Genomic DNA, 21,583 nt, shown 5'->3' with positions numbered 1-21,583 from the left:
AGGCAGGTTTGGGAAACAGGTATGAAAAATTGGTTAACATACTGGTACATGATAAATCTTTGAAACACACGCCTTTTCCTTATACAGTTGTGTAAAAACGGCAAATCAAAACAAGTCAGTTAATTACCTTTGACGCACTATTGCTGTACTGAAGCAAAGTCTGTAAGTTTTTGGTCAAGTCTCTTTCAAACGTGGTAAGTTTTGTATTAATACTGTTAACATTGTTGAGCATATCCATTTGTTCAGTAGCTTCATTGTTGCTTTTCTGATTCAAGTCTGATGCAGTCTGTGATAACTGTGTCGCCTGGAGAAAAGGATGATTTGCAAAAACATACTGCTGAATAACAATTCATGAATTACACTTCGAGCTTGACTAAATAATAGTTTTGGACTCCATGACAATATTAATATAAATGATACCCAACATGTATGTGAGTAAAGATAAATTTACTTCTTTTCATTGGATCTCATTATATATTTTTTATCTGACCACATTTTTTACATCAATCCTAAAAGAATCAAAAGTTTAAGCATTCTACTCAAGCAGTATACATTTAAATGATAATTAAACAATGTAATATAACATTCTGAAATATAGGTAAAATATAAAAATTTAGAAACCATTCTACTGTCTTTATTCTATTTTAAATATTTTCCCCACTCGCCCATTGGCTTGCATTATTACCGTGATTTATTTTCCTGGTTTGGCCACATAACTGCACCTATTTCAAATATATTAATATTTTAAGGATAATATAGTAAAACGGATAATTAAGTTTTTCCAAATGGATAAGGATTAGAACATACTGCCTAGATGAGAGCACAATTATTGTTTCACTTTAAAATGTATAAAAAATTATTCATCTTCAGAAGAAATTTTCTTCAGGGTTTATAGTCTATCTTGAGAATAGACCGAGATAACCCAGGCATCAAATGCAATGCAGAGCTGCAATGCGACCAAGTTTTTTGCTCTGTGAAAACACATTGGGCTCAAACATAGGTCCCCGTACAATAAAAACAGATACATAATAAAGCAGATACCAGCATGTTAATGATTTGCGATTTTATTGAGAAAAAAAAATTTAAACTTAAATATGGAACTTCAAAAATTATGGTAGAAGTGAACAAAAGAAAATCTATAAAAAGAGAGATAATAAAACGAAACAAAATTAAAATCAATGGCTTAATAATGTTAACCTGCAATTATTTTTTTAAAAAGCATGAATTTTAAAGATGATGCTAGTAGGTATATTTTTATACTACCATATTCATATGTCAATGCTCAATGGTGTTCCACAAAAGAAATATAGAGACAAAAAAAAGGGAAAAAATCGATAAAGAGATGAAGAAAAATCTACATTTAGCGCATTACAATATAAACAGTCACATATCACGCACGCACACACACAAACACACACACATATATATATATATATATATATATATATATATATATATATTATATATATATATATATATATATATATATATATATATATACTTACTTACTTACTTAGATGCCTTTCGCGTCTCGACCGAAAGATCGGGTCGCCTTGGCTGTTTCCAGTATTTCCTGTGTGAGGTGTCTCCAATATTGCCGGTCCTCTGCTAGGGTTCTCAGATTTTCAAGGTCCCCTGCCGTTATGAGACTAATGCTTTGTCCAAGTGTTGTGAGGTTTTTGTTTAGGATCACAGGGAGTGTTGTGATCGGTCTTCCTCTGAAAAGGTTCCCGTGTTTTTGGAAGTATCCCAACATGACTTGGTTAGCTGGTATGTTTTTGTCCCTGCGTAGTATGTGACCGAAAAGTTGCCATCGTTGTTGTAAAATGTCAAGGGAGATTGGTCTTTCTTTTGTGATCTTATAGAGTGATTCATTTGAGATCTTTTTTGGGTATTTGATATATATATATATATATTATATATATATATATATATATATATATATATATATATATATATATAATATTGGGTACAAAGAAGTATAACGGACTATCTCTACAATTTGTTGGTTAATATTTTGAATAATGTATCAAAATTTGGTATAACTACCGAATATCATAAAAATATTTAGAGTGAATCTTTCAATCAGAGAGAGAGAGAGAGAGAGAGAGAGAGAGAGAGAGAGGGGGGAGCACTCAGGGATACCCTAGCAACATTTGCCGTAGTCTTGCATGGTGGGAATCTTCAAACCAGTGGTTTTCTAAGACAATGCTAGCTTGTCAACATTTATACTGTAGCTTTTATTGTGTGAAACTTCTTGTCATTAGATTATGAGGGTGCTGAAGCTAACTCAACTTGTGAACATTCGGCGTCAGTGTGAATTGCCAGAGACCAAATGAGTACTAACTTATATTTTTGTCTGGCGCCTGCATATTTCATTATATAGGATGCTTTACTCATTACCAATGAATGTGCATTATGTTATTTAAAGTAAGCAAATTAAAAAAGACGGAGTGTATGAAATCAAAATTGGTCTCCACAGGCTCTTTTCCAGGATTAAATTGTTTAATTACTCGTATAGATACAAGACAGATAAAATTCAGTGCGAGGAAACTTTTGAAGGAATTCTCAGGCAATTAAATAAAATAACAATTTTATTAATCATCAAAAATTGATGATTGATCTAAATAAATTTGAGAATTTCTTCACATTCTACTCGACTGAATCTAACAATATTCCAATAAATGCATGAATGTAAGATTTATATAGCCCCCCCCCCCCCCCTTCTTCCACACATGGGATTTAGGACATTAAACGGTGGTTGATATAAGAAGTGTCCATTGGATCCATTTGAAGAATTTTAAAAATCGTAACATGGTAAATAATTAAACAAAAACAAGACAAATTTAAGAGAAATAAATGGTGGTTAAATAATGTTATCAAAATTGTATACTACAAGATCTCAGAGAGCACACTACATGATTGCATTACGTCCTTGAATTAAGCTTGGATAAGTAAAGTGATAAGATGTTTTAGTGATATAAATTTCAATCACTTAATTAAGTACTACTCCCGCTCTTATCCCATTATTTTGACATAATTTTCAGCTCAGAATTGTTCATTGCATCTGCATGCTTTATCGCTTTAATTCAGCCACATGAAAATTATTTGATATCCTATACTGTGAATTTATTGACTACCTTTTGACCTCACTAATGTTCATCTTTAATGCGCATAACGGAGTACCTCATACTCTCTGCCATACCGAAGTTGATCCACTTGTACAGCAGGTAACTACGTTTTCGTACAATAGTCAATATACTAAGTCACTCCACCTATATGTAGGATAGATTGTTAATTTGATGCGTCTCTAGTAAACGTTATTTGCAACACTAATATTATTCACTGAGCTCACAAAGCAAAGTGAAAAATTAAGTTCGTCTTTAAAAGACCTCAAGATACTGTATTAAAGCTTAAAATTAGAAATAATTCAAATAATATTTCTTAAAATGTTATTGACACGAAGTTGACGCTAAGCAAAATCAAAGGTGACCCACTCTGTCAATTTGGTACTCTATGTCGGATGAACGAGATGAAGACAATGGAGATTCAAATAAGAATTAGCAGAATTATGAATTTTTGATTGTTTGAAATAAATAAATAAAAGTCACTCTCCTAATTTCATTTTATGAAATTAATCTCATACTTTAAGATTAAAATGTAATTATGAGCATCGAGTTCACCAGGATATCATACCGATTTGAGACAGTACGTCACAAATGATTTTCTACGATAGAAAACGGGTCAACCAAGTAAAAGAAAGTCTATTAAATACCAAATTAATAGTGCCAGTCTGTTAGAGAAGAAATAAAACAGAATTCCATTAAAAATCAAAGTAATTATGTTTGCTGCATGCTTCAGCAGAGGTTCTGCTACTTATCAAAAATTTAATAACATATATATTATATTAGATGAATATATTATATTAAGTGGAGTGTTAAAATGCCGATCTGCTAGAGTTGGAATATTTTTAATGGAATGTTAGCATGTATAAGGAGGGTACAGATTTTCGTAAACAGGTGCGTGCGTAAGCTACTCAGAATAAAATGGATGGATAGAATAAAAAATGAAGAAGTATGGAAAAGAACACAACAGAAACCAGTGGGAGAGGATATAGGAAGAAGACGATGGAGGTGGATTGGACACACACTTAGAAAGAACGACTCCACTATAACAAAGAAAGTATTGGACTGGAACCCTCAGGGCAGAAGATCAAGGGGAAGGCCACGAGGAACATGGAGAAGAATTAAAGAAGCTGATATACAGAGAAGTGGTAAGACCTGGAATGAGATTAAAAAGATAGCTCAGGATAGAGAAGGATGGAAACTGTTTGTCTGTGGCCTATACCCTGACCCAGGGTGAAAAAGGCAATGATGATGATAGCATCGTCTAATGTCACTCGATATGATGGCCAAACTACTGTTTTCTCCTCGGGATCAAACTTTTGAATGATTGCCATTTAGGGTGAGCGCTTCTTGGTATGTTTGTGTGCATGTGTATGTGTGTGTGTGTGTGTGTGTGTGTGTGTGTGTGTGTGTGTGTGTTAAATGCACATATTATGTCAATTCAGATGGCTCTAATTGAAATGCAGGTTTTAGATTATCAATAGAATATAGATACGAGATAAACGTTTTAATGTATACTGTAATGATTGCTTACCTGTGTATTTGTCGTGGAGAAGGAATTTTGAAGTTCTGTCTGCATGCTGGTGATATTATTAAGAACGTCATTAACAGAAGTTGCATCACTCCCGGCTAAACCAACTTGTGCGAGGCTCGTCTCCAGCTGAATTGTCAAGTTCTGAAGTCTCATGTCCTCGTCTTGCACAGCAAAGACAACACGAGCTTTATCCACAAAAAATGAAACTTGAGTTTTAAGCGTCTCTACACTAGTTCCAAGAGCTCTCTGGCATTGATCGCACTCTGTGTTTGAATAAGATGCGCAAAAAAATGGCTTCTACTTAAAATGTTATCACATTGACTTATATTAGTTATTGTAACTTTCAAATTATTCTTTTCTATATCATATATTTACATAACTAGTTAAGGAGAGTATCATGCCAATTATTTTCATTTTGACATTATAAAATTAGGAATATCTTAGTTTCCATATTTCAGGAAAACGATGTAAATACTTGATTACAAGAAAGAGCTTAAAAGATAAATGAGGAATACATGCCTTCACAGCCATTGGAGGTAAAGTTGACAAAGAGAGGCTGACACTGGTCACATTTACGACTGCCTACTCCTGGTTGACAAGAGCATTGTCCATCTGTGGCATTACAACTTGTGGCTGGAAGAGTTCCTGTCACATCACAACCACACGCTGGCGAAAAAGTTCCAAAATGGTTAGAATAATATTTATATATTTTAAGTGGTTGGATTCACAATGAGTTTTATCACCCGATGCTTTAAATTTCTTTCTACTTTCCGGACGACAACCTGTCTATTGAGAAAAACTACATATTCAATTTTTTAAAAAGATTGGCTCAATTGGTTTAATTAGACTTTGACTTCAGTTTGCTGATATAAAAAGAGAACTAAAATAAAGTGTTTCAGCCACCACAAGACGATTTTTGAAATCCACTTTATGCTAACCATCCCAAAGGACATTGTTCAAAACGGCCAAAAAGAAAGTAAAATGAGATAATCACCTTGACAAGGAGCTGTTGGTAATCCAAAAGAGTCAGGACTACAGCTATCACACAGATCACCTTCTGTGTTTAGATTACATGTACATTTCCCAGTATCGCTATTACACTGGGTGGACACGCTTCCAGCAGAATTACAGCCGCATGGTTTACACCCTGAAATAAAAAAATGGATGATCAGAGAAAAAAAATTTAAAAGAAGAAATAAAAATGAAGGACTCTCGCTGATAATATAAAGTCGCATCAGTCAAATCTTAATTTGTGAGATAAATTATTGGTAAAATATTGCTTGTTTTGACAATGTCAGTAACCTATCATTGTTAAAACTTATTTTGTAAAATTGTGTTTGGAACAATATATCATTAATCTAATGAGTAAAAATAAATCTTTATTTAGAGTCATAAAAATGTTTACTACTTATACCTTTGTAATTGGACTAAGCCTGATGTGCAATTGAAATTCACTCATGAGTTTTATAGCCCCTAAATTCTAGAAAGTTTAATCAAGTATAAAACAACAATAAAGCCATTAAAAGATGGCGTCTGTGGTTAGATTCATCACTTTATTAGAATGCATCACTCTGTTCAAGGCAAAATGGCTAAGAATATAGCATAGTGAATATCTATTACACCATATGCGTTGATATGTTTTCGTGTTTATATCTAATTTAACAAAGGTTTGGGACTTTCTGATTTTTCTTTTAAAGGAATTCAAATTTTCCATTATGATGTTTAGCTATGAGATTAAATTGGTGGAAATTATGGGATGGAATAATTAGGTAAGTTATGACAATTGCAATATTTCAAAATTAATCATTCATTACCAGTGAATGCGTCATTGTTGAAGCCCCAGAAATCTGGCAGGCATTGGTCACATGTTCTCCCTCCTACTCCTGTCACACATGGGCATTGTCCTGTGATACTGTTACATAGTGTGTCTGTGGAACTCCCCTCCTGGCAGGCACACGCTGTGTTGAGATAATTAATGTGAAAAAAAAATCAGGAGAGAGGAGCAGTCTGGGTAATGAGGCACATGGCGCCAGATTATTATATAATTATTATTATTTTGTTATGTTTAACGGTAATGCAAAATCATTATAATAATTATGACATGTAAAGTAATTTCTATCCGTTCTAACAGGACCAACAACATAATCACTGCTGAGTGGTTAAAAAGACAACTGCTGGATCTACGAGGTTTTCAGTCCGAATTTCGGGAGTAAACTTTTCATCAAGCAATTCTCTAAATCATCTGTTTTTAAACGAGTAAAACTGAACACAGTCAACTCTGCACCAATCATTTCATAGAAACTATTGTAACCAATGGAAATCAATTAGCTAGATGAATATTTTTTTAAAATTTCATTATCGATTGCTTAAAAGTGGTGTAATTAGGATTTCTGCTAAATAATTCGGGCCCTTTCCCTTGCTTTTTCTTTACTGTTAATGACTTGAGTGTCATTTCTAAGTAAATAGGTTGGGAATTGTTTCGCGAAGGGAAAGTTTACAATTTGTGATAAGTCAAAAGAAATGTACTTCCGTCATCAAACTATGAACTTCGTGAATAGTATAATTCCCAAATACAGGTAGTGTGTCTCCTATTACAATTTGACATTCTGCGAAGAGAATACATTATCATGGACATTTGTGGGACGGAATTTTATTTCTTTACTTTTATGGCTGTCTGCGCATATCATCTTATTTATATCAGCATTTCAGTATGAAGAATTTCTGTCCCAAGTAGCTAGAAAATCTTTGTTTATGAAAAGCCAAGATGTATGTAGTGTTTATTTTTCTGTGTCAAATAAAAATACATTTTTAAAACTGTCATTGTGTCGAATTAATTTTTCGATTGTAAAAATACTAGTCTGGCAATTTTACTTAAATCTAATTTTCCGGAAAAGGTCTTAGATAACACATACCTTGGCAATTTTGTGCAGAAGCGTTGCCATAGAATGTGTCTGCACACCTCTCACAGCTGTCTCCCACTGTATTGGACTGACAGTTTTGGCAGACTCCAGTTACACTGTCACAGCTGTCAGCGTTGCCATTACAGTCGCAAGCAGTGCATGTTCCCCCAGATTCACCCGGGTTGCCATAGTACGCATTGTCACACCTGCGTTAAGATTTGCAAAAGGTTACAAGGAGTATGGAAACAAGATTCCAACTTAAGGTCAAGTCCATACAAAATTTCAATCTAATTCAAACAAGACTTTTCATCACTTCCCAGTGGATTTTAAATAAAAAATGTGTGCTTTTAATATCAAAATGAAAAAAATCTAGCTCAAACATGGGCTAAATATTGAATTGTTACTTTTTTTTTTTAGAGAACATTCTTTTGAGACAAACCTTTCTAATCCTTGCTGATTTCAAATCATGCGCTCTTTCATATAATTTGAAGTTGCAATCAATAGATACTCTATGCTAGAGGATAATTTACTCAAATGTTTTTGATGTGTGTGTGTGTGTGTTTGTGTGTGTGTGTGTGTGTGTGTGTGTGTATGTGTGTGTGTTGGGGACAGGGGTGTTTTGTTTTGTTTTGTTTCATTCATTTATTTATTGTTATTGTTTTTGCCTTGCTCTGTTTAGTTTAGAATGTTTCCATTAATCTAATTATATATCCATTAACCATTTATATTTTGTTGCAAAAATAACATAGTCGACCAAAATGAGCTTCATTCAGAAGTCAGAGATAAGCAAAACACATCTAGAATCAATCAGAGAGTGCATCATAGACGCATTGGAATAATCTGTGTGTAAAAAAAATATGTGTACTTTACTACAACACTATAATATAGCACGAAACTGCTACACCATAATTCTGCAATTCAATAAGAGGCTTTGTTGTAAACAGTCTTTTTTTTTCTTCAATTTTTCCTTACCCGGCTTGCATAGAACCATCATCTTCAAAGAAATTGTCAAATCTGATTATATGGTTTTACTACAACTTCCAAATATAAATGCGCTAAGAAATAGAAATCATATCAATCATTTTTTATTTTTTTTTTGGGGGGGGGGGGGTGAAATGCTATACAGATTATAAAACCCTGGATTAAATGTACAAAATTGAGTATTCAGATAATCAAACCATAAGAAATCTCACTGGTTGCAGATATCTCCAATGTAACCAACCCGACAGTTATCACACTTGACTGTCTTGATTCCATCCACGTCTTCTGCGTGACACGATGCGTCCACAACACGTGGCTGAAAACATGGGCAAGGAAGACAATCACCAGCTGTTCCTCCAGTAGCATCACCATAGTAACCGAGGGCACAATTTTCACATGAATTTCCTATTCAACAGAAGAGTTTTAAATTTTTTAAAATGATAAAATTACTTTTATATTCATTCTATACATTTTATAAAAGATTCATTCGGGGCCATTATCATTTTGTCTGGGAAAATAGTTTTTGCATGCGCTTTCTAATTCTATGTAATTTTCTTTTCTTTTAAAAAGTGTTTAAGAAAAGTTTAAAATAATGCTTTAATTAGATGTTAAACTTGGCTAATTTTAGGCCGTCATGGTTTAGAAACGTGGATTAATTAAATCATGTTTTCAAAATTGTGTAATGAAAGATGCCAGTCCGCTAGTACTACTACTACTACTACTACTACTAATACTACTACTACTACTACTACTACTACTACTACTACTACTACTACTACTACTACCAATCCTATCACAACAACTACTACTGACACTTCTGCTGCTGCTGCTGCTGCTATTACTACTACTACTTCTTCTACTACTACTACTACTACTACTACTACTACTACTACTACTACTACTACTACTACTACTACTACTACTACTACTACTACTACTACTACTACTACAATTACTACTACTATTACTATCATCATCATCATGATCATCATCACCTTCATCATCATCATCATCATCATCATCATCATCATCATCACCACCATCATCATTACAACTATTAAAATTACTGCTACACTACTGCTACTTCTATTACCATTGCCACCTCTACCGCCGCAATTACCTACACCACTATTAATAACACTGCCACTACGACCATTACTACCACTACATTTATCATTTTCATTATTTTTATCACCATCATTACCAACAGTATTGTGTTGACAATTGAGGCATTTGCTAGTGTCTTCTTCGCAGGTGGAAGAGTGTCCATTGCATTCACATGTTGCACATTCTCCAAAGTAATCCGTCAAATTGGTCTGAGTCCTCTTAAATCCTTCAGCACATCTCTGAAGATTTAGGGAAAGAGGTGACATAAATGAAAGTTTATGATTGAACAGGTGACTAAGAATAGAAAATAACTTTCATAGTGGGGTCTCTATTTAACTGGTATACAACTACACCGCCACCAATATCATCACCATAAGAACTACCATTTGTACCATTACTAACATCACCAAAAATGATGATGATGATGTTGATGGTGATGAGGATGTTGATGAAGGTGATGATGATGATGATGATGATGATGATGATGATGATGATGATGATGATGATGATGATGATGATGATGATGATGATGATGATGATATTGTGCTTGAAAGTTTACTGTCCGATAATAGTAATTTCGAAATTAACCATGTGTTAATTGATCTCGAAAATAAAGTTGAAATCAGTTTGCAAATTTCCAAGTTATGACCATTTTTTTGCAATTGTGGAAAAAAGAAATATTATTGTAAAGAAACAATGCGTCAAAGTTTTGCAAATTCTTCACCATAGAAGACTTTTTTTCAATAGTCTATGAGACATCCTTTTGATGATGCCTTTTTCTTAGCTTTCAATATGTTTTTAAAATTTATGTCTCACAATGAACCCTGTTATTTACTTCAATGATATATTTCTTTTTTTCTCTCATAAGTGGGAATTCTTTGTTTGTTTGTTTTTAAGGGTTTTCCGGCGCTTGCAACACATTTAGGTTATATCAGCGCCAGTAAAAAGGAAGAAAATGGGACAGTAAAAAGTTCTAGAATTACAATTAAAGCACCCAAGAAAAAGTAAGACATAGGGGAACTGGGAACAAATAGGGATCAGATGTAGATTCCAAGAGCATACCACCAATGCACCTAGTTTGGGATCACCTATAAGTCTCATCCCGACACAAGCACACAATCCAACAAAGAGGAATACACTCAAATGCCTACATTATACATTAAAATAACAATAATACATTACAGAGAGATGATTTACAAGGGAAAATAATATCATCTCCCAAAACAATAACTATGCATTTGACTGTTTCCCTCCCATCTAGGACTCCGGCCAGGGCCAGGACAAAACCAAGTAATCTCATTCAAAGACAAAGACAGAAAGCAAGTTGGAAAACAGATATAAGGGGATAGAAGACACAGTATGTACCCCCCTGCCCACTATGAGAGGTCAGGATCCCCACCCAGTGGGAATTCTTTACAGACACTTTGAAATCTGGAGATTGTTCTTTTTTGACATGGAATCTTGTCCAGAGAAGAATATAGAAGCAGATTGTTTTTTTTTTTTAACTTAATGTCTGTAAGCCGCATTGTGCTTTGGAACTCTTTATTGATACTTGGCTTTAATGCTAACTTGAAGACTGCAAATTTATGTTACCTCACAAGAACTACCAGAATAGGAAGATCCACATGGACACATTTCCACAGCAGGGTTTAATACACCATTCTGACTGGGTACGTTGAATTGTAGACGTGACAGCCTAGAGAATGAAAGAAATTGACCTTACTCAGCTCCTTTTTATTGTTTATAGACAGCCACTTTAATAATTAATTTTCACTAAAGTACATCAGTTAGACTATAACCACTCAAGGTTACACATAGTTTTGTGTGTTACTATGTTAAATCCGGTTGGTGGATGTTGTGAGTATTTTTTCCAAAACGCATAGGATCAATTAAGGAAAAAGTATAATTCAAGTAACTAAAGGCCAATAGTATTTTTTTCAGGATAACATTGATGACGATATATGGAATATACATGATAAGAGAGGGGTCTCACCCATACACACAGGCCAACGAAGAGAAGAGAGAGAGAGAGAGAGAGAGAGAGAGAGAGAGAGAGAGAGAGAGAGAGAGAGAGAGAGAGAGAGAGAGAGAGAGAGAGAGAGAGAGAGAGAGAGAGAGAGAGAGAGAGAGAGGTATGTATTGTAGAAGGGTGAGAAAGTGCTCCATGACTTAGAAAGCAAGAAAAAAGTCTCGGTCGCAGACATTTTTCAGATATAAGATTTACGCTGGAAAGGTTACTTCTATATAATCATTATTGTCTGATGGAAGAAGAAAGAAAATATGATAACTATGTTTGCTATTTATTTTCTTTGCCAACTTTGTTTCTTACGCAAATTATAATATGAGGCTATTGATGTCTTTCATCTCCCAATATTATGTCTATTATACAGTTTTGCAGGATCGTTTGCTATGAAAATCTAAACAATTTTTTTAATCTTACTATTGATATATTTTTTTTTCTCAATTAAAAAATTTCTGTGGAAGGTAAAACAAAGATAAGACATTGGATAAACAGTTTACAACCAAGTCATCAAAAAGTCCAAGTGTCCTTTAACTGATCAATTGGTCTGAATTGATTCTCACCTTGAAGTGTGTTTACCGGAGCTATATGTTGCAGGTATGAGCATTACTGATGCTCTGGACAAAATCTTAAGGAATTCTTTTCTGTTCAAAGCTACAGAACTTTCATCTAGTTTCCAAGCATTCTCTCTAATAGAGATACTGAATGATGACTCAAATCCTTGATTCACTGGTCCGAAGTCAGCATTAACTTTTTTCTCGTCAGATGTCAGTATCATAGCTTTGAGGCTTGACAATGCTTGACCATTGACATTGATGTAAGTTGCAGAGACAGTGATGCTACTTCCATACAGATGTAATAGATTTGACACAAGACTTGCCGGCATTTTCCAATAAATGGGCTGTTGTCCAGCGTCATAGGATACAATGAGTGTAGATGTCAAGTAGTTGTCACTTGTTTCGATTTTAATTTCTTGGACAATAGCATTTCCATCAGCGGTAGCTACTTGTAAATTATGAACTGGTCCATTCTCAGATGATTTAGACAAAACAAATGGTTCCTGAAATAAAATCATATGATGATTATATGATGCTGAGTGGTAACATTCTTAATACAATCATTTAAAAAAAAAATTACATCTGAATGCTGGACAATAAAAATCAGTTTTATCAGCCATTATAGTAGCAGATATGGACATTACATGAGTTAGGCGACTAATGATTACAGAGTATATATTTGAGTGATAAGTAAGTAACCGGATGTGGCTGTTGTAGTCTAAACTACTTTCATCACCGAGCACTGAATACGTAAGATTGATCAGCGTGGTTGTAATGACGTGTTCATAAACAACATACAGCATGCCTGATGATTAGGATCAATGCTCAAATGCTCTTATCAACCGTTCATAAAATGCTGTCGTTAAGGCTGTAACGTCTCGCATCTGAACAAAAACGTGTCACCTGTTTTAATGTCGGAATGGTTTAATGGTGGAATGTTCAGCTCAGTTCTACAGGTTTTAGCTCCGTCCCATTACAGATTTATTTCAAATCAAATGGTGTCCCATCTTGTCACTCTAAAACTAAAAGAGACTTAAAACGTTAATTAATTACATTTTCTTAATTCAATGACCAAAAGAAAACACAAGGAGGATATAAAAGCAAGCTAAAAAAAAAGCAACATTGAACCATGGAGACGTAAAATTCAAAACATTAATTTAGACTACTGTAAAATTTCGATGCAGTAAAACTATCATTTGGATATTAAAGGGTTAAAAAATATTCGGAAATGGTGACTCTTGCAAAATTGTGTTAGTTATTATAAAAGAATTGTCATAATTATCTACAAATATTATTGGGACTCACCATGCTGAATTTCACATCAGATGAGGTGCATTGTGTAGTGACACCCATACAAATACATTCTAAGCACCCATCAGGATTATCCTCTGCTAGGCCAAATGTCCCTGCCACACATTGATTACACTGGCGACCATTTGTGTTAGCCTTGAAAAGAATGCAATGGAGAAATGGTTAAGAAAATTAAATAACATTCCACATGCTCATACAATAGCAACAAGGACAACAACCAACACTGTTATCTCACCACCACTACTACTACTACTACTACTACTACTACTACTACTACTACTACTACTACTACTACTACTACTACTACTACTGTTACTACTACTACTACTACTATCATTACTACTACTACTACTACTATACTACTACTACTACTACTACTACTACTACTACTACTACTACTACTATCATTACTATCATTACTACTACTACTACTACTACTACTACTACTACTACTACTACTACTACTACTATTACTAATGTTGCTGCTGCTGCAACTAATACTATTACTACTACTACCACTACTACTACCACCACTACTACTACTACTACTACTACTACTACTACTACTACTACTACTACTACTACTACTACTACTACTACTACAATCTCACCTTGCATTCACATTGACCAGATGTCTTATTACACGCAGAATTCATGGAGCCTCCAACATCACAAGCACAAGGGGAACAACCCATACTATTAAGGTTGTAAAAGCCATCGTCACATTCATCGCACTTATCTCCTTTCACGCCAGCTTTGCATGTGCAAATACCAGTTGAGTCGTTACATTTTGTAAATGCAGCGCCATCTGGATGACAATTGCAGTCCTGAGGGAAAAAAGAAAGAAAGAACAATTAAAGCCCGATAGTCGCAAAATAGTATTCTGTCCGGATGGACTTGATGTCGAAAATGGATTTTAAAGTTAAAATGAAGAGAAATAAGAATTTTAATTTGTGTCACTTTAGGAAACTATATTATTGTCATTCTCATCAATAAAACATGTTTATACAGGTCTTTTAATTTTGACGAGGAATTCAAATTTTTTAGGATTTAAATCATCCCAGCAAAATACCTATTCGCGTCGTGGGTCACATTTTAGCTTTTTTTTTTTTTTTTACTTTGTTTATTTTTTGTTTTTTTTTTTTCTATGCGTGCTCCTTAACTTTCCTTTATCAAAAGACTATTGCTTAGATTTACAAAGTTTAACATTTAAGTTAGATGTTCACTGATTTAACGGACAGCTGGGTGATTCATTCTCTCTTCACTCTTCTTGTCAGACAGTAAACTTTGATGATAACACATAATGTTGTATGTCGGAATGATTAATCTCGGCGGGCAGAACTGGAGAGTATCTTACTTTAACACTTACCATCAATAATTAGAATCATACCAACCTTGCAACCGAGTGTTTTGTCCCATCCCCAAGATCCAGGCAGACAGAGCTCACATTGTCTTCCAAACGTATTTTTGGGACATTCGCATTGTCCGGTCACGGGGTCGCATGATGACGTCAGGCTGTCGCAGTCACATGCTGGTTGATGAACAATATAAATGAGCTTTCATATAGCGCAATATCCACAAAAGGTTCTCAAAGGGGCCCCTGACCAACAGCAATACTTAACATGTAGGACGAGACATGACGCCAGTTAGGCGATATAATATGAGTACGATTAGAGAATGTGAGTAAAGAGCCTTTTCCAAGGACTCAACTTTGCGCCGAGCGAGGCTCGAACCCACAAGTTGCAGTCCTACATAAATACGCCTGAGAAGCAGCGGGACTCATTTTTGATATGAAACTAACTTGAAAAGTTTCGCTAAATAACCTTTTTTTATTATTTTTAATTGTCTCTTGTAATGGTGTATTAAGAAAATAAGTCCCTGATAGCCATTAGGCCCAAAGAGCAGACTTCATCCCGATGTTGCAACCTTAAAAAGACGAAAGTAATTGCTTACTACCCTTTGGATATCATGCAAGTCACCGCAAAATAATTTCTGTTAGACCTGACAGACCCAGCTACCCAATCACTGTTGGGTGGACGGGGAAGGGGGTCAGGATATATCTCGATCAAACCTGTGATCAATAACGTTTGTGGTGTTTGTGAAGCAAGATCTATGCCAACTAATCTATCAGAGATCCCATGCACACGTTCACCAAGGTCTTCCGGGATCGTCATACTAGCGATGGATGAAACTTGTCATCAAACTAATAGGGAGCAGCGAAAACAAAATACAACAAAAACAAATATTAATAATAATAATAATAATAATAATAATAATAATAATAATAATAATAATAATAATAATGATGATGATAATGATGAATATAATGATGATGATATATGATAATAATAATAATAATAATAATAAAGAAATAATGATATATACTAAATATACTACTATATATACTAACTAATACTACTACTACTAACTACTACTAAATACTACTACTACTACTATACTACTTTCTACTACTACTACTTACTACTACTACTACTACTACTACTACTACCTACTACTACTACTATTTTACTACTACTACTATACTACTACTACTACTACTTACTACTACTACTACTACTACTACTACTATACTACTACTACTACTACTACTACTACTACTACTACTACTACTACTATACTACTATACTATACTACTACTACTACTACTACATATATATAATAATAATAATAATAATAATAATAATAATAATAATAATATAATAATAATAATAATATAATGATGATGATAATGATGATGATGATGATAATGATGATGATGATGATGATAATAATAATAATAATAATAATAGAAATAATGATAATACTACAACTACTACTACTACTACTACTACTACTACTACTACTACTACTACTACTACTACTACTACTACTACTACTACTACTACTACTACTACTACTACTACTACTATACTACTACTACTACTACCACTACTACTACTATTTTTACTACTACTACTATACTACTACTACTACTATACTACTATACTACTACTACTACTACTACTACTACTACTACTACTATAATAATAATAATAATAATAATTAATAATAATAATAATAATAATAATAATAATAATAATAATAATAATAATAATAATATATATAATGATAGATAATGTGATGATGATGATGATGATGATGATGATGATGATGATGATGATGATGATGATGATGATGATGATGATGATGATGATGATGATGATGATGATGGTGAAAGCCCCTTTATATATTATGCCTTCACAACCAGGATGCCAATATCAAAGTTGTTTTCTTTCTTTTCTTTTTTTTTTCATATTGTTTCATTTCTGTGAATGTCAAACAGAAGCAGGTGATTTGTAGCAGAGATAAAAGAACAAAGTAAATAATCTCACGTGAGCAACCAGTAGATGAGAAACCAAAGTGATCCGAAGCACATTTGTCACATTGGCGGCCTATCACTCCTTCACGACAAACACACTGGCCACCATGTGGATCGCACACAGGGTTCACACTTCCTGTGACATCACAGGAACAGGGGAGACCACTTTGCCAGTAGTACATTGTGACAGAGAATAAGGCCTGCTTACAAGAGGCTGCATCAGGGTTTGCTTGTGGTCTGGAAGCGAGGTAGATAATCTTTGATGAATATTTGGATAAATTTCAATCCATTCAAATTCAATAAACTAGCCCCAGCAACAATTTATAGCTACAAATGGTTTGCTTGCATTTTTTTTTTTTTTTTTTTTTTTGGTATAAGAGATTGAATCCCACGTTCTGATGGTACTGGAAACTTAAACTGGAGAATGAAATTGATTTGTATAATTGTTTGTTGGTTTTGATGTTCTATTGATTTTTTTTTTTTATTTGGGGGGGGGGGGGGGGGGGGGGGGGGGTGGGGGGTCGTAATTTAAAAAAGACCATATCTTTTGTCCTGTTTCTCTCTTGAGCTAATGATTCTCATTTATTCAAAAGTAATAACTTAATTAATACGCTTTGAAGATTAAGTCCTTTGTTTGTGAGATTGTTTGTTTTAGTTTTTTTTTCTTGTTTAAGACAGCAATTTAAAAAATTATGAAAATCGGTGTTTGAACGAGGCATGAACTCATTCTTTTACTCAACAAAGGAATTGCAAAAAATACTGAACATCGCAACAAGCTCTGTATAAGCCGCAATTGGAATTTAAACCATAAACTAAAAGTATTGCAAATGCCATTAACTCTTGAATACAAAACAAAACACCATCGACCTACACTGTATTCTTTAGAAAGTCACATCCGGGGGGAAGAGTTGTTGAGAGGATTTCATTTGTCCGGGTGTACTCTATTGGCACAGCAACTAGTGTATCCTGTTAAAGAGAATACATGACAAAATTAAAGAAAATGCTATGTTTAGATTCTGATTCGATTAAAGAGTGTGTTCTGCAGCAAAAAAATCGTCCATAATAAAATTGCAAAACGATTAAAGGTGAAATTTTTGTGAAAATTCTATTTGACACAATGTAAATTTACTCGTATAAAGCAGTTACCTTTTTTATTTTAAAACTAAAGTGTGCCTTATACAAAATAACATATTGTAAAGGTGCTTACCAATAAGAGACTCCCACTAGTGATCTTCACTGAGATGATATTAGCTCCAGACCACAATTCTTGCAATTTATCAACTCCTGTATCCACCTGGCACCACTTACCAGTACAGACAGGGAGAGTCACAGAGGCTGGCGTCTGGTCAGCTGGGAAAGAGAATGGAAGATTACCTGTACCTATGTAATTTGCCTCACAAATCTTTAGATCCATGAGGCCATAAGAACAGCTGTCCATCTCCCGTTTCTTAGGTGTCAAATAGACCACGAGAGTTGTTATTTATCACAGAGCAGCATAGATATGCCTCAAGTTAAATAATAATAATAATAATAATAATAATAATAATAATAATAATAATAATAATAATAATAACAATGCTGAAAACTTATATAGCGCTATAACTCCGAGACACCAGACTCTAAGCGCTTAAATTACAGTTACAAATTACTTTGGCTGAAACATACTCATTCACACACACGCATACACACATATACACACATACACACACACACACACACACAAACACACAACACACAACACAAACCAGACAGACCTATCTTGCTTCTCATACCATCTACTAAAGACGAAACAGATATGTTTTAAGCTAACATTTAAAAATAGACAAAGATTCTTTTTCACGAATGCTCTGTAGTAAGGCGTTCCAAACAGAGGGTCCGAAATGAGAAAAGGATCTCATTCCAGCATTTTTCCGTATTCGAGGGACAACTATTTTGGTGGAATCACTAGCCGAACGTAAGGGGCGGGGTTTTGAATATCTTTCAATTAGTTCTGAAAGGTAGGAAGGGGCAGTACCTTCAAGACAACGATACACTAAAACACAAACTTTGAATTTAATCCTTTTCTCAACAGGCAGCCAATGCAGGTCATGAAGCAGAGGTCTGGCAGAATTGCACCTACGCTTCATGAATACTAGTCCGGCAGCGCTGTTATGGACAATCTGAAGACGTCTCAGATAATATTGCGAAACGCCAAACAACAGAGCATTACAATAATTCAATTTCTATAGTAATAATATTAGACTCATGCTAAAATGATTGTTTAAACTGATCAAAGACAAATCTGCGTAACTCCTTCATTGAATACGATTTCATCGTTGAATAGGTCTAATTTGAGAGTGATTGTAATCTTGAAAATGATAAATTAACGATAGTCGTACCATTGCATAACGTTTTCAAATAATTATTTGCACATGACTTACGTTGAGACACAATGTCTATGGTTACACTTCCTCCAACAGTTTGACCAACTGGACTTCGATAAATTACGACCAGAATGAATTGACCAGACAATCTGTCTGTTTCAGGAACATCCAACAGAACACTTAACTCCTCCTTTTAAAAAATAATAAATTAAGAAATAATTAAAAGGGTGATTTATTATTAAATGGAATTATGTTCATAATGAAAGAATTTAACTTTTTCTTAACTCAAAAACCGCTAAATGTTCTGAAAACGCCTTACAAGGGGTTCCAAAACAATGTAACACTTAACATGTATATCGTATTATATCAGATCATATCATGTAGAGGTAAACTCACCTTTGAATATCCTGTGTATTTAAATTTAATCATAAATAAATCGGGAATTGATTATTTCTTTATCATGCATTATGTTGAATTTGTCTACAGAAGAGGCATTTTTCGTTTCATATTTGATACTGTTCCAAAGTTTTCCAGTTCTGTTATTAAAGAAATTTTCCCTTACACTAGTTTAAACCGGTCTCCATTTTTGTACTCGAATATGAAACAAAATCAGAAGTATCATCTGAGACGTTACATGAATCTTGTTAAATTGATTTACTTACACTTCCATGTTGTAATCTGGTCATATGTCGTCAAAAAGTATTTGATTTTCAGACGTATTGTTATAAGTTATTACAGAAATCATAAATGCAAATGCTGCTGCTTACGGGATTACATACAACTGTCGCCAATTACTGGGGAAAATGCAAATGTTGTTGCTAACTGGATAATATGCAAATACTGCTGCTTTTTTTTTGTTAACAAGAAAAGAATGCTGCTTACGGGTAACATATACATGCCGCTGTTTATTTGGTAACATAGAACATACATAAATGTTGCTATCTACTGGGTAACATACAAATGTTGCTCCTTCGGGGTAACACATAAATGTTGCTGATTAGTGGGTAAAGTAACAAACGTTGCTACATGCTTTGTGACATACAAATGTTGCTGATTACTTGATAGCATATAAATATTATTGCTTACTGGGTATCAAACAGATGTTGATACTTATTGGGTGACATAAAAATGTTGCCGTTTATTGAGTGACGTACCAATGTTGTTGTTTACTGGGTGATATACAAATGTTGCTGCTTACTGGGTAAGATATAAATGTTGGTGCTTACTGGGTAACATATAAATGTTAGTGCTTACTGGGCAACATACAAATGTTGGTGCTTACTGTGTAACATACAAAAGCTAATGCTTGCTGGATGACATACAAATGTTGCTGCTTACTACGTAATGTACACATGTTGATGCTTACTGGGCAACATGCAGATGTTGGAATTACTGGGTAACATACAATGCTAATTCTTACTTGGTGGCATACAAATGTTACTGCTTACAAGGTAATATGTATACAAATGTTGCTGCTTACTGGGTGATTGACAAATGTTGCTGCTTAATGGGTAACATACACATGTTCCTTCTTATTTGGTAACATATAAATGTTGTTGCTTACAGGGTGAGATAATAAGTTGCTGCTTACTATGTGCCATACAAATATTGCTGGGTTGACTGGGTGATAAATGCTGTTGCTTTCTAGGCGACGAAAACATGTCCCTGCTTACTGGGTAACATGCAAATGATGCTGCTTACAGGGTAATGTAGAAATATATTGTTGCTTTCTGGGTAACATGCAAATGACGCTGCTTACTCGGTAACATAATAAATGTTGCTGCTTACCGGTTAACATAAAACATAAACATGTTCCTGCTTATTTGGTAACATTAAACTGTTTCTGCTTATTTGGTAACATACAAATGTTGCTGCTTATTGGGTAACATACAAATGTTGCTACTTATTTGGTAACATACAAAGGTTGCTGCTTACTGGGTAACATGGATATGTTGTTTCTTACTTGGTATTATATCAATTTAAAGAAAAGTTCTAATTCTCATTTCGAGTTTACTACAATAATACAAGTAAAATTTAGAATAAGATACACTCCCTTTTGTATAAACATCAAATAAAAAGTTTGGTGATGAAGTCACAACAATTGATTATAAGAAAGTAGAACAGATTTTTTAAAAAGAGGAGAAGAAGAAGAAGAAGAAGAAGAAGGAGGAGGAGGAGGAGGAGGAGGAGGAGGAGGAGAAGAAGAAGAAGGAGAAGGAGAAGGAGAAGGAGAAGGAGGAGAAGAAGAAGAAAGAAGAAGAAGAAGAAGAAGAAGAAGAAGAAGAAGAAGAAGAAGAAGAAGAAGA

At 34.1% G+C, this 21,583-nt stretch overlaps 1 protein-coding gene across 3 annotated transcripts in view; it reads right to left on the bottom strand.

The window, feature by feature from the left end:
• The window catches only part of LOC144966616 (laminin subunit alpha-2-like), a 67,585-nt gene that overhangs the window by 26,438 nt on the left and 19,564 nt on the right, over positions 1 to 21,583 (bottom strand). For 2 of the 3 annotated variants that reach the window (XM_078903357.1, XM_078903358.1), the window contains exons 13-30: positions 19,335 to 19,467; positions 18,122 to 18,264; positions 17,786 to 17,880; positions 16,928 to 17,151; positions 14,930 to 15,066; positions 14,147 to 14,362; positions 13,530 to 13,670; positions 12,231 to 12,727; positions 11,241 to 11,343; positions 9,745 to 9,886; positions 8,753 to 8,945; positions 7,572 to 7,765; positions 6,474 to 6,617; positions 5,654 to 5,806; positions 5,179 to 5,325; positions 4,660 to 4,922; positions 3,776 to 3,793; positions 128 to 304 (exon numbers count right to left, since the gene is read on the bottom strand). In XM_078903357.1, coding sequence (XP_078759483.1) covers positions 128 to 304; positions 3,776 to 3,793; positions 4,660 to 4,922; positions 5,179 to 5,325; positions 5,654 to 5,806; positions 6,474 to 6,617; positions 7,572 to 7,765; positions 8,753 to 8,945; positions 9,745 to 9,886; positions 11,241 to 11,343; positions 12,231 to 12,727; positions 13,530 to 13,670; positions 14,147 to 14,362; positions 14,930 to 15,066; positions 16,928 to 17,151; positions 17,786 to 17,880; positions 18,122 to 18,264; positions 19,335 to 19,467 — 3,120 coding nt within the window. The remainder of the gene's footprint in view (positions 1 to 127; positions 305 to 3,775; positions 3,794 to 4,659; positions 4,923 to 5,178; positions 5,326 to 5,653; positions 5,807 to 6,473; positions 6,618 to 7,571; positions 7,766 to 8,752; positions 8,946 to 9,744; positions 9,887 to 11,240; positions 11,344 to 12,230; positions 12,728 to 13,529; positions 13,671 to 14,146; positions 14,363 to 14,929; positions 15,067 to 16,927; positions 17,152 to 17,785; positions 17,881 to 18,121; positions 18,265 to 19,334; positions 19,468 to 21,583) is intronic. The other variant, XM_078903360.1, reaches the window with a different exon arrangement.

The sequence above is a fragment of the Berghia stephanieae genome, chromosome 2 (genome assembly GCF_034508935.2).
Source record: "Berghia stephanieae isolate SIO BIC M18660-M18661 chromosome 2, UCSD_Bste_1.3, whole genome shotgun sequence".
In the NCBI taxonomy this organism is placed as follows: domain Eukaryota; kingdom Metazoa; phylum Mollusca; class Gastropoda; order Nudibranchia; family Aeolidiidae; genus Berghia; species Berghia stephanieae.
The sequence above is the reverse complement of the archived record's forward strand: the minus strand, read 5'-3'. Positions and strand labels throughout refer to the sequence as shown.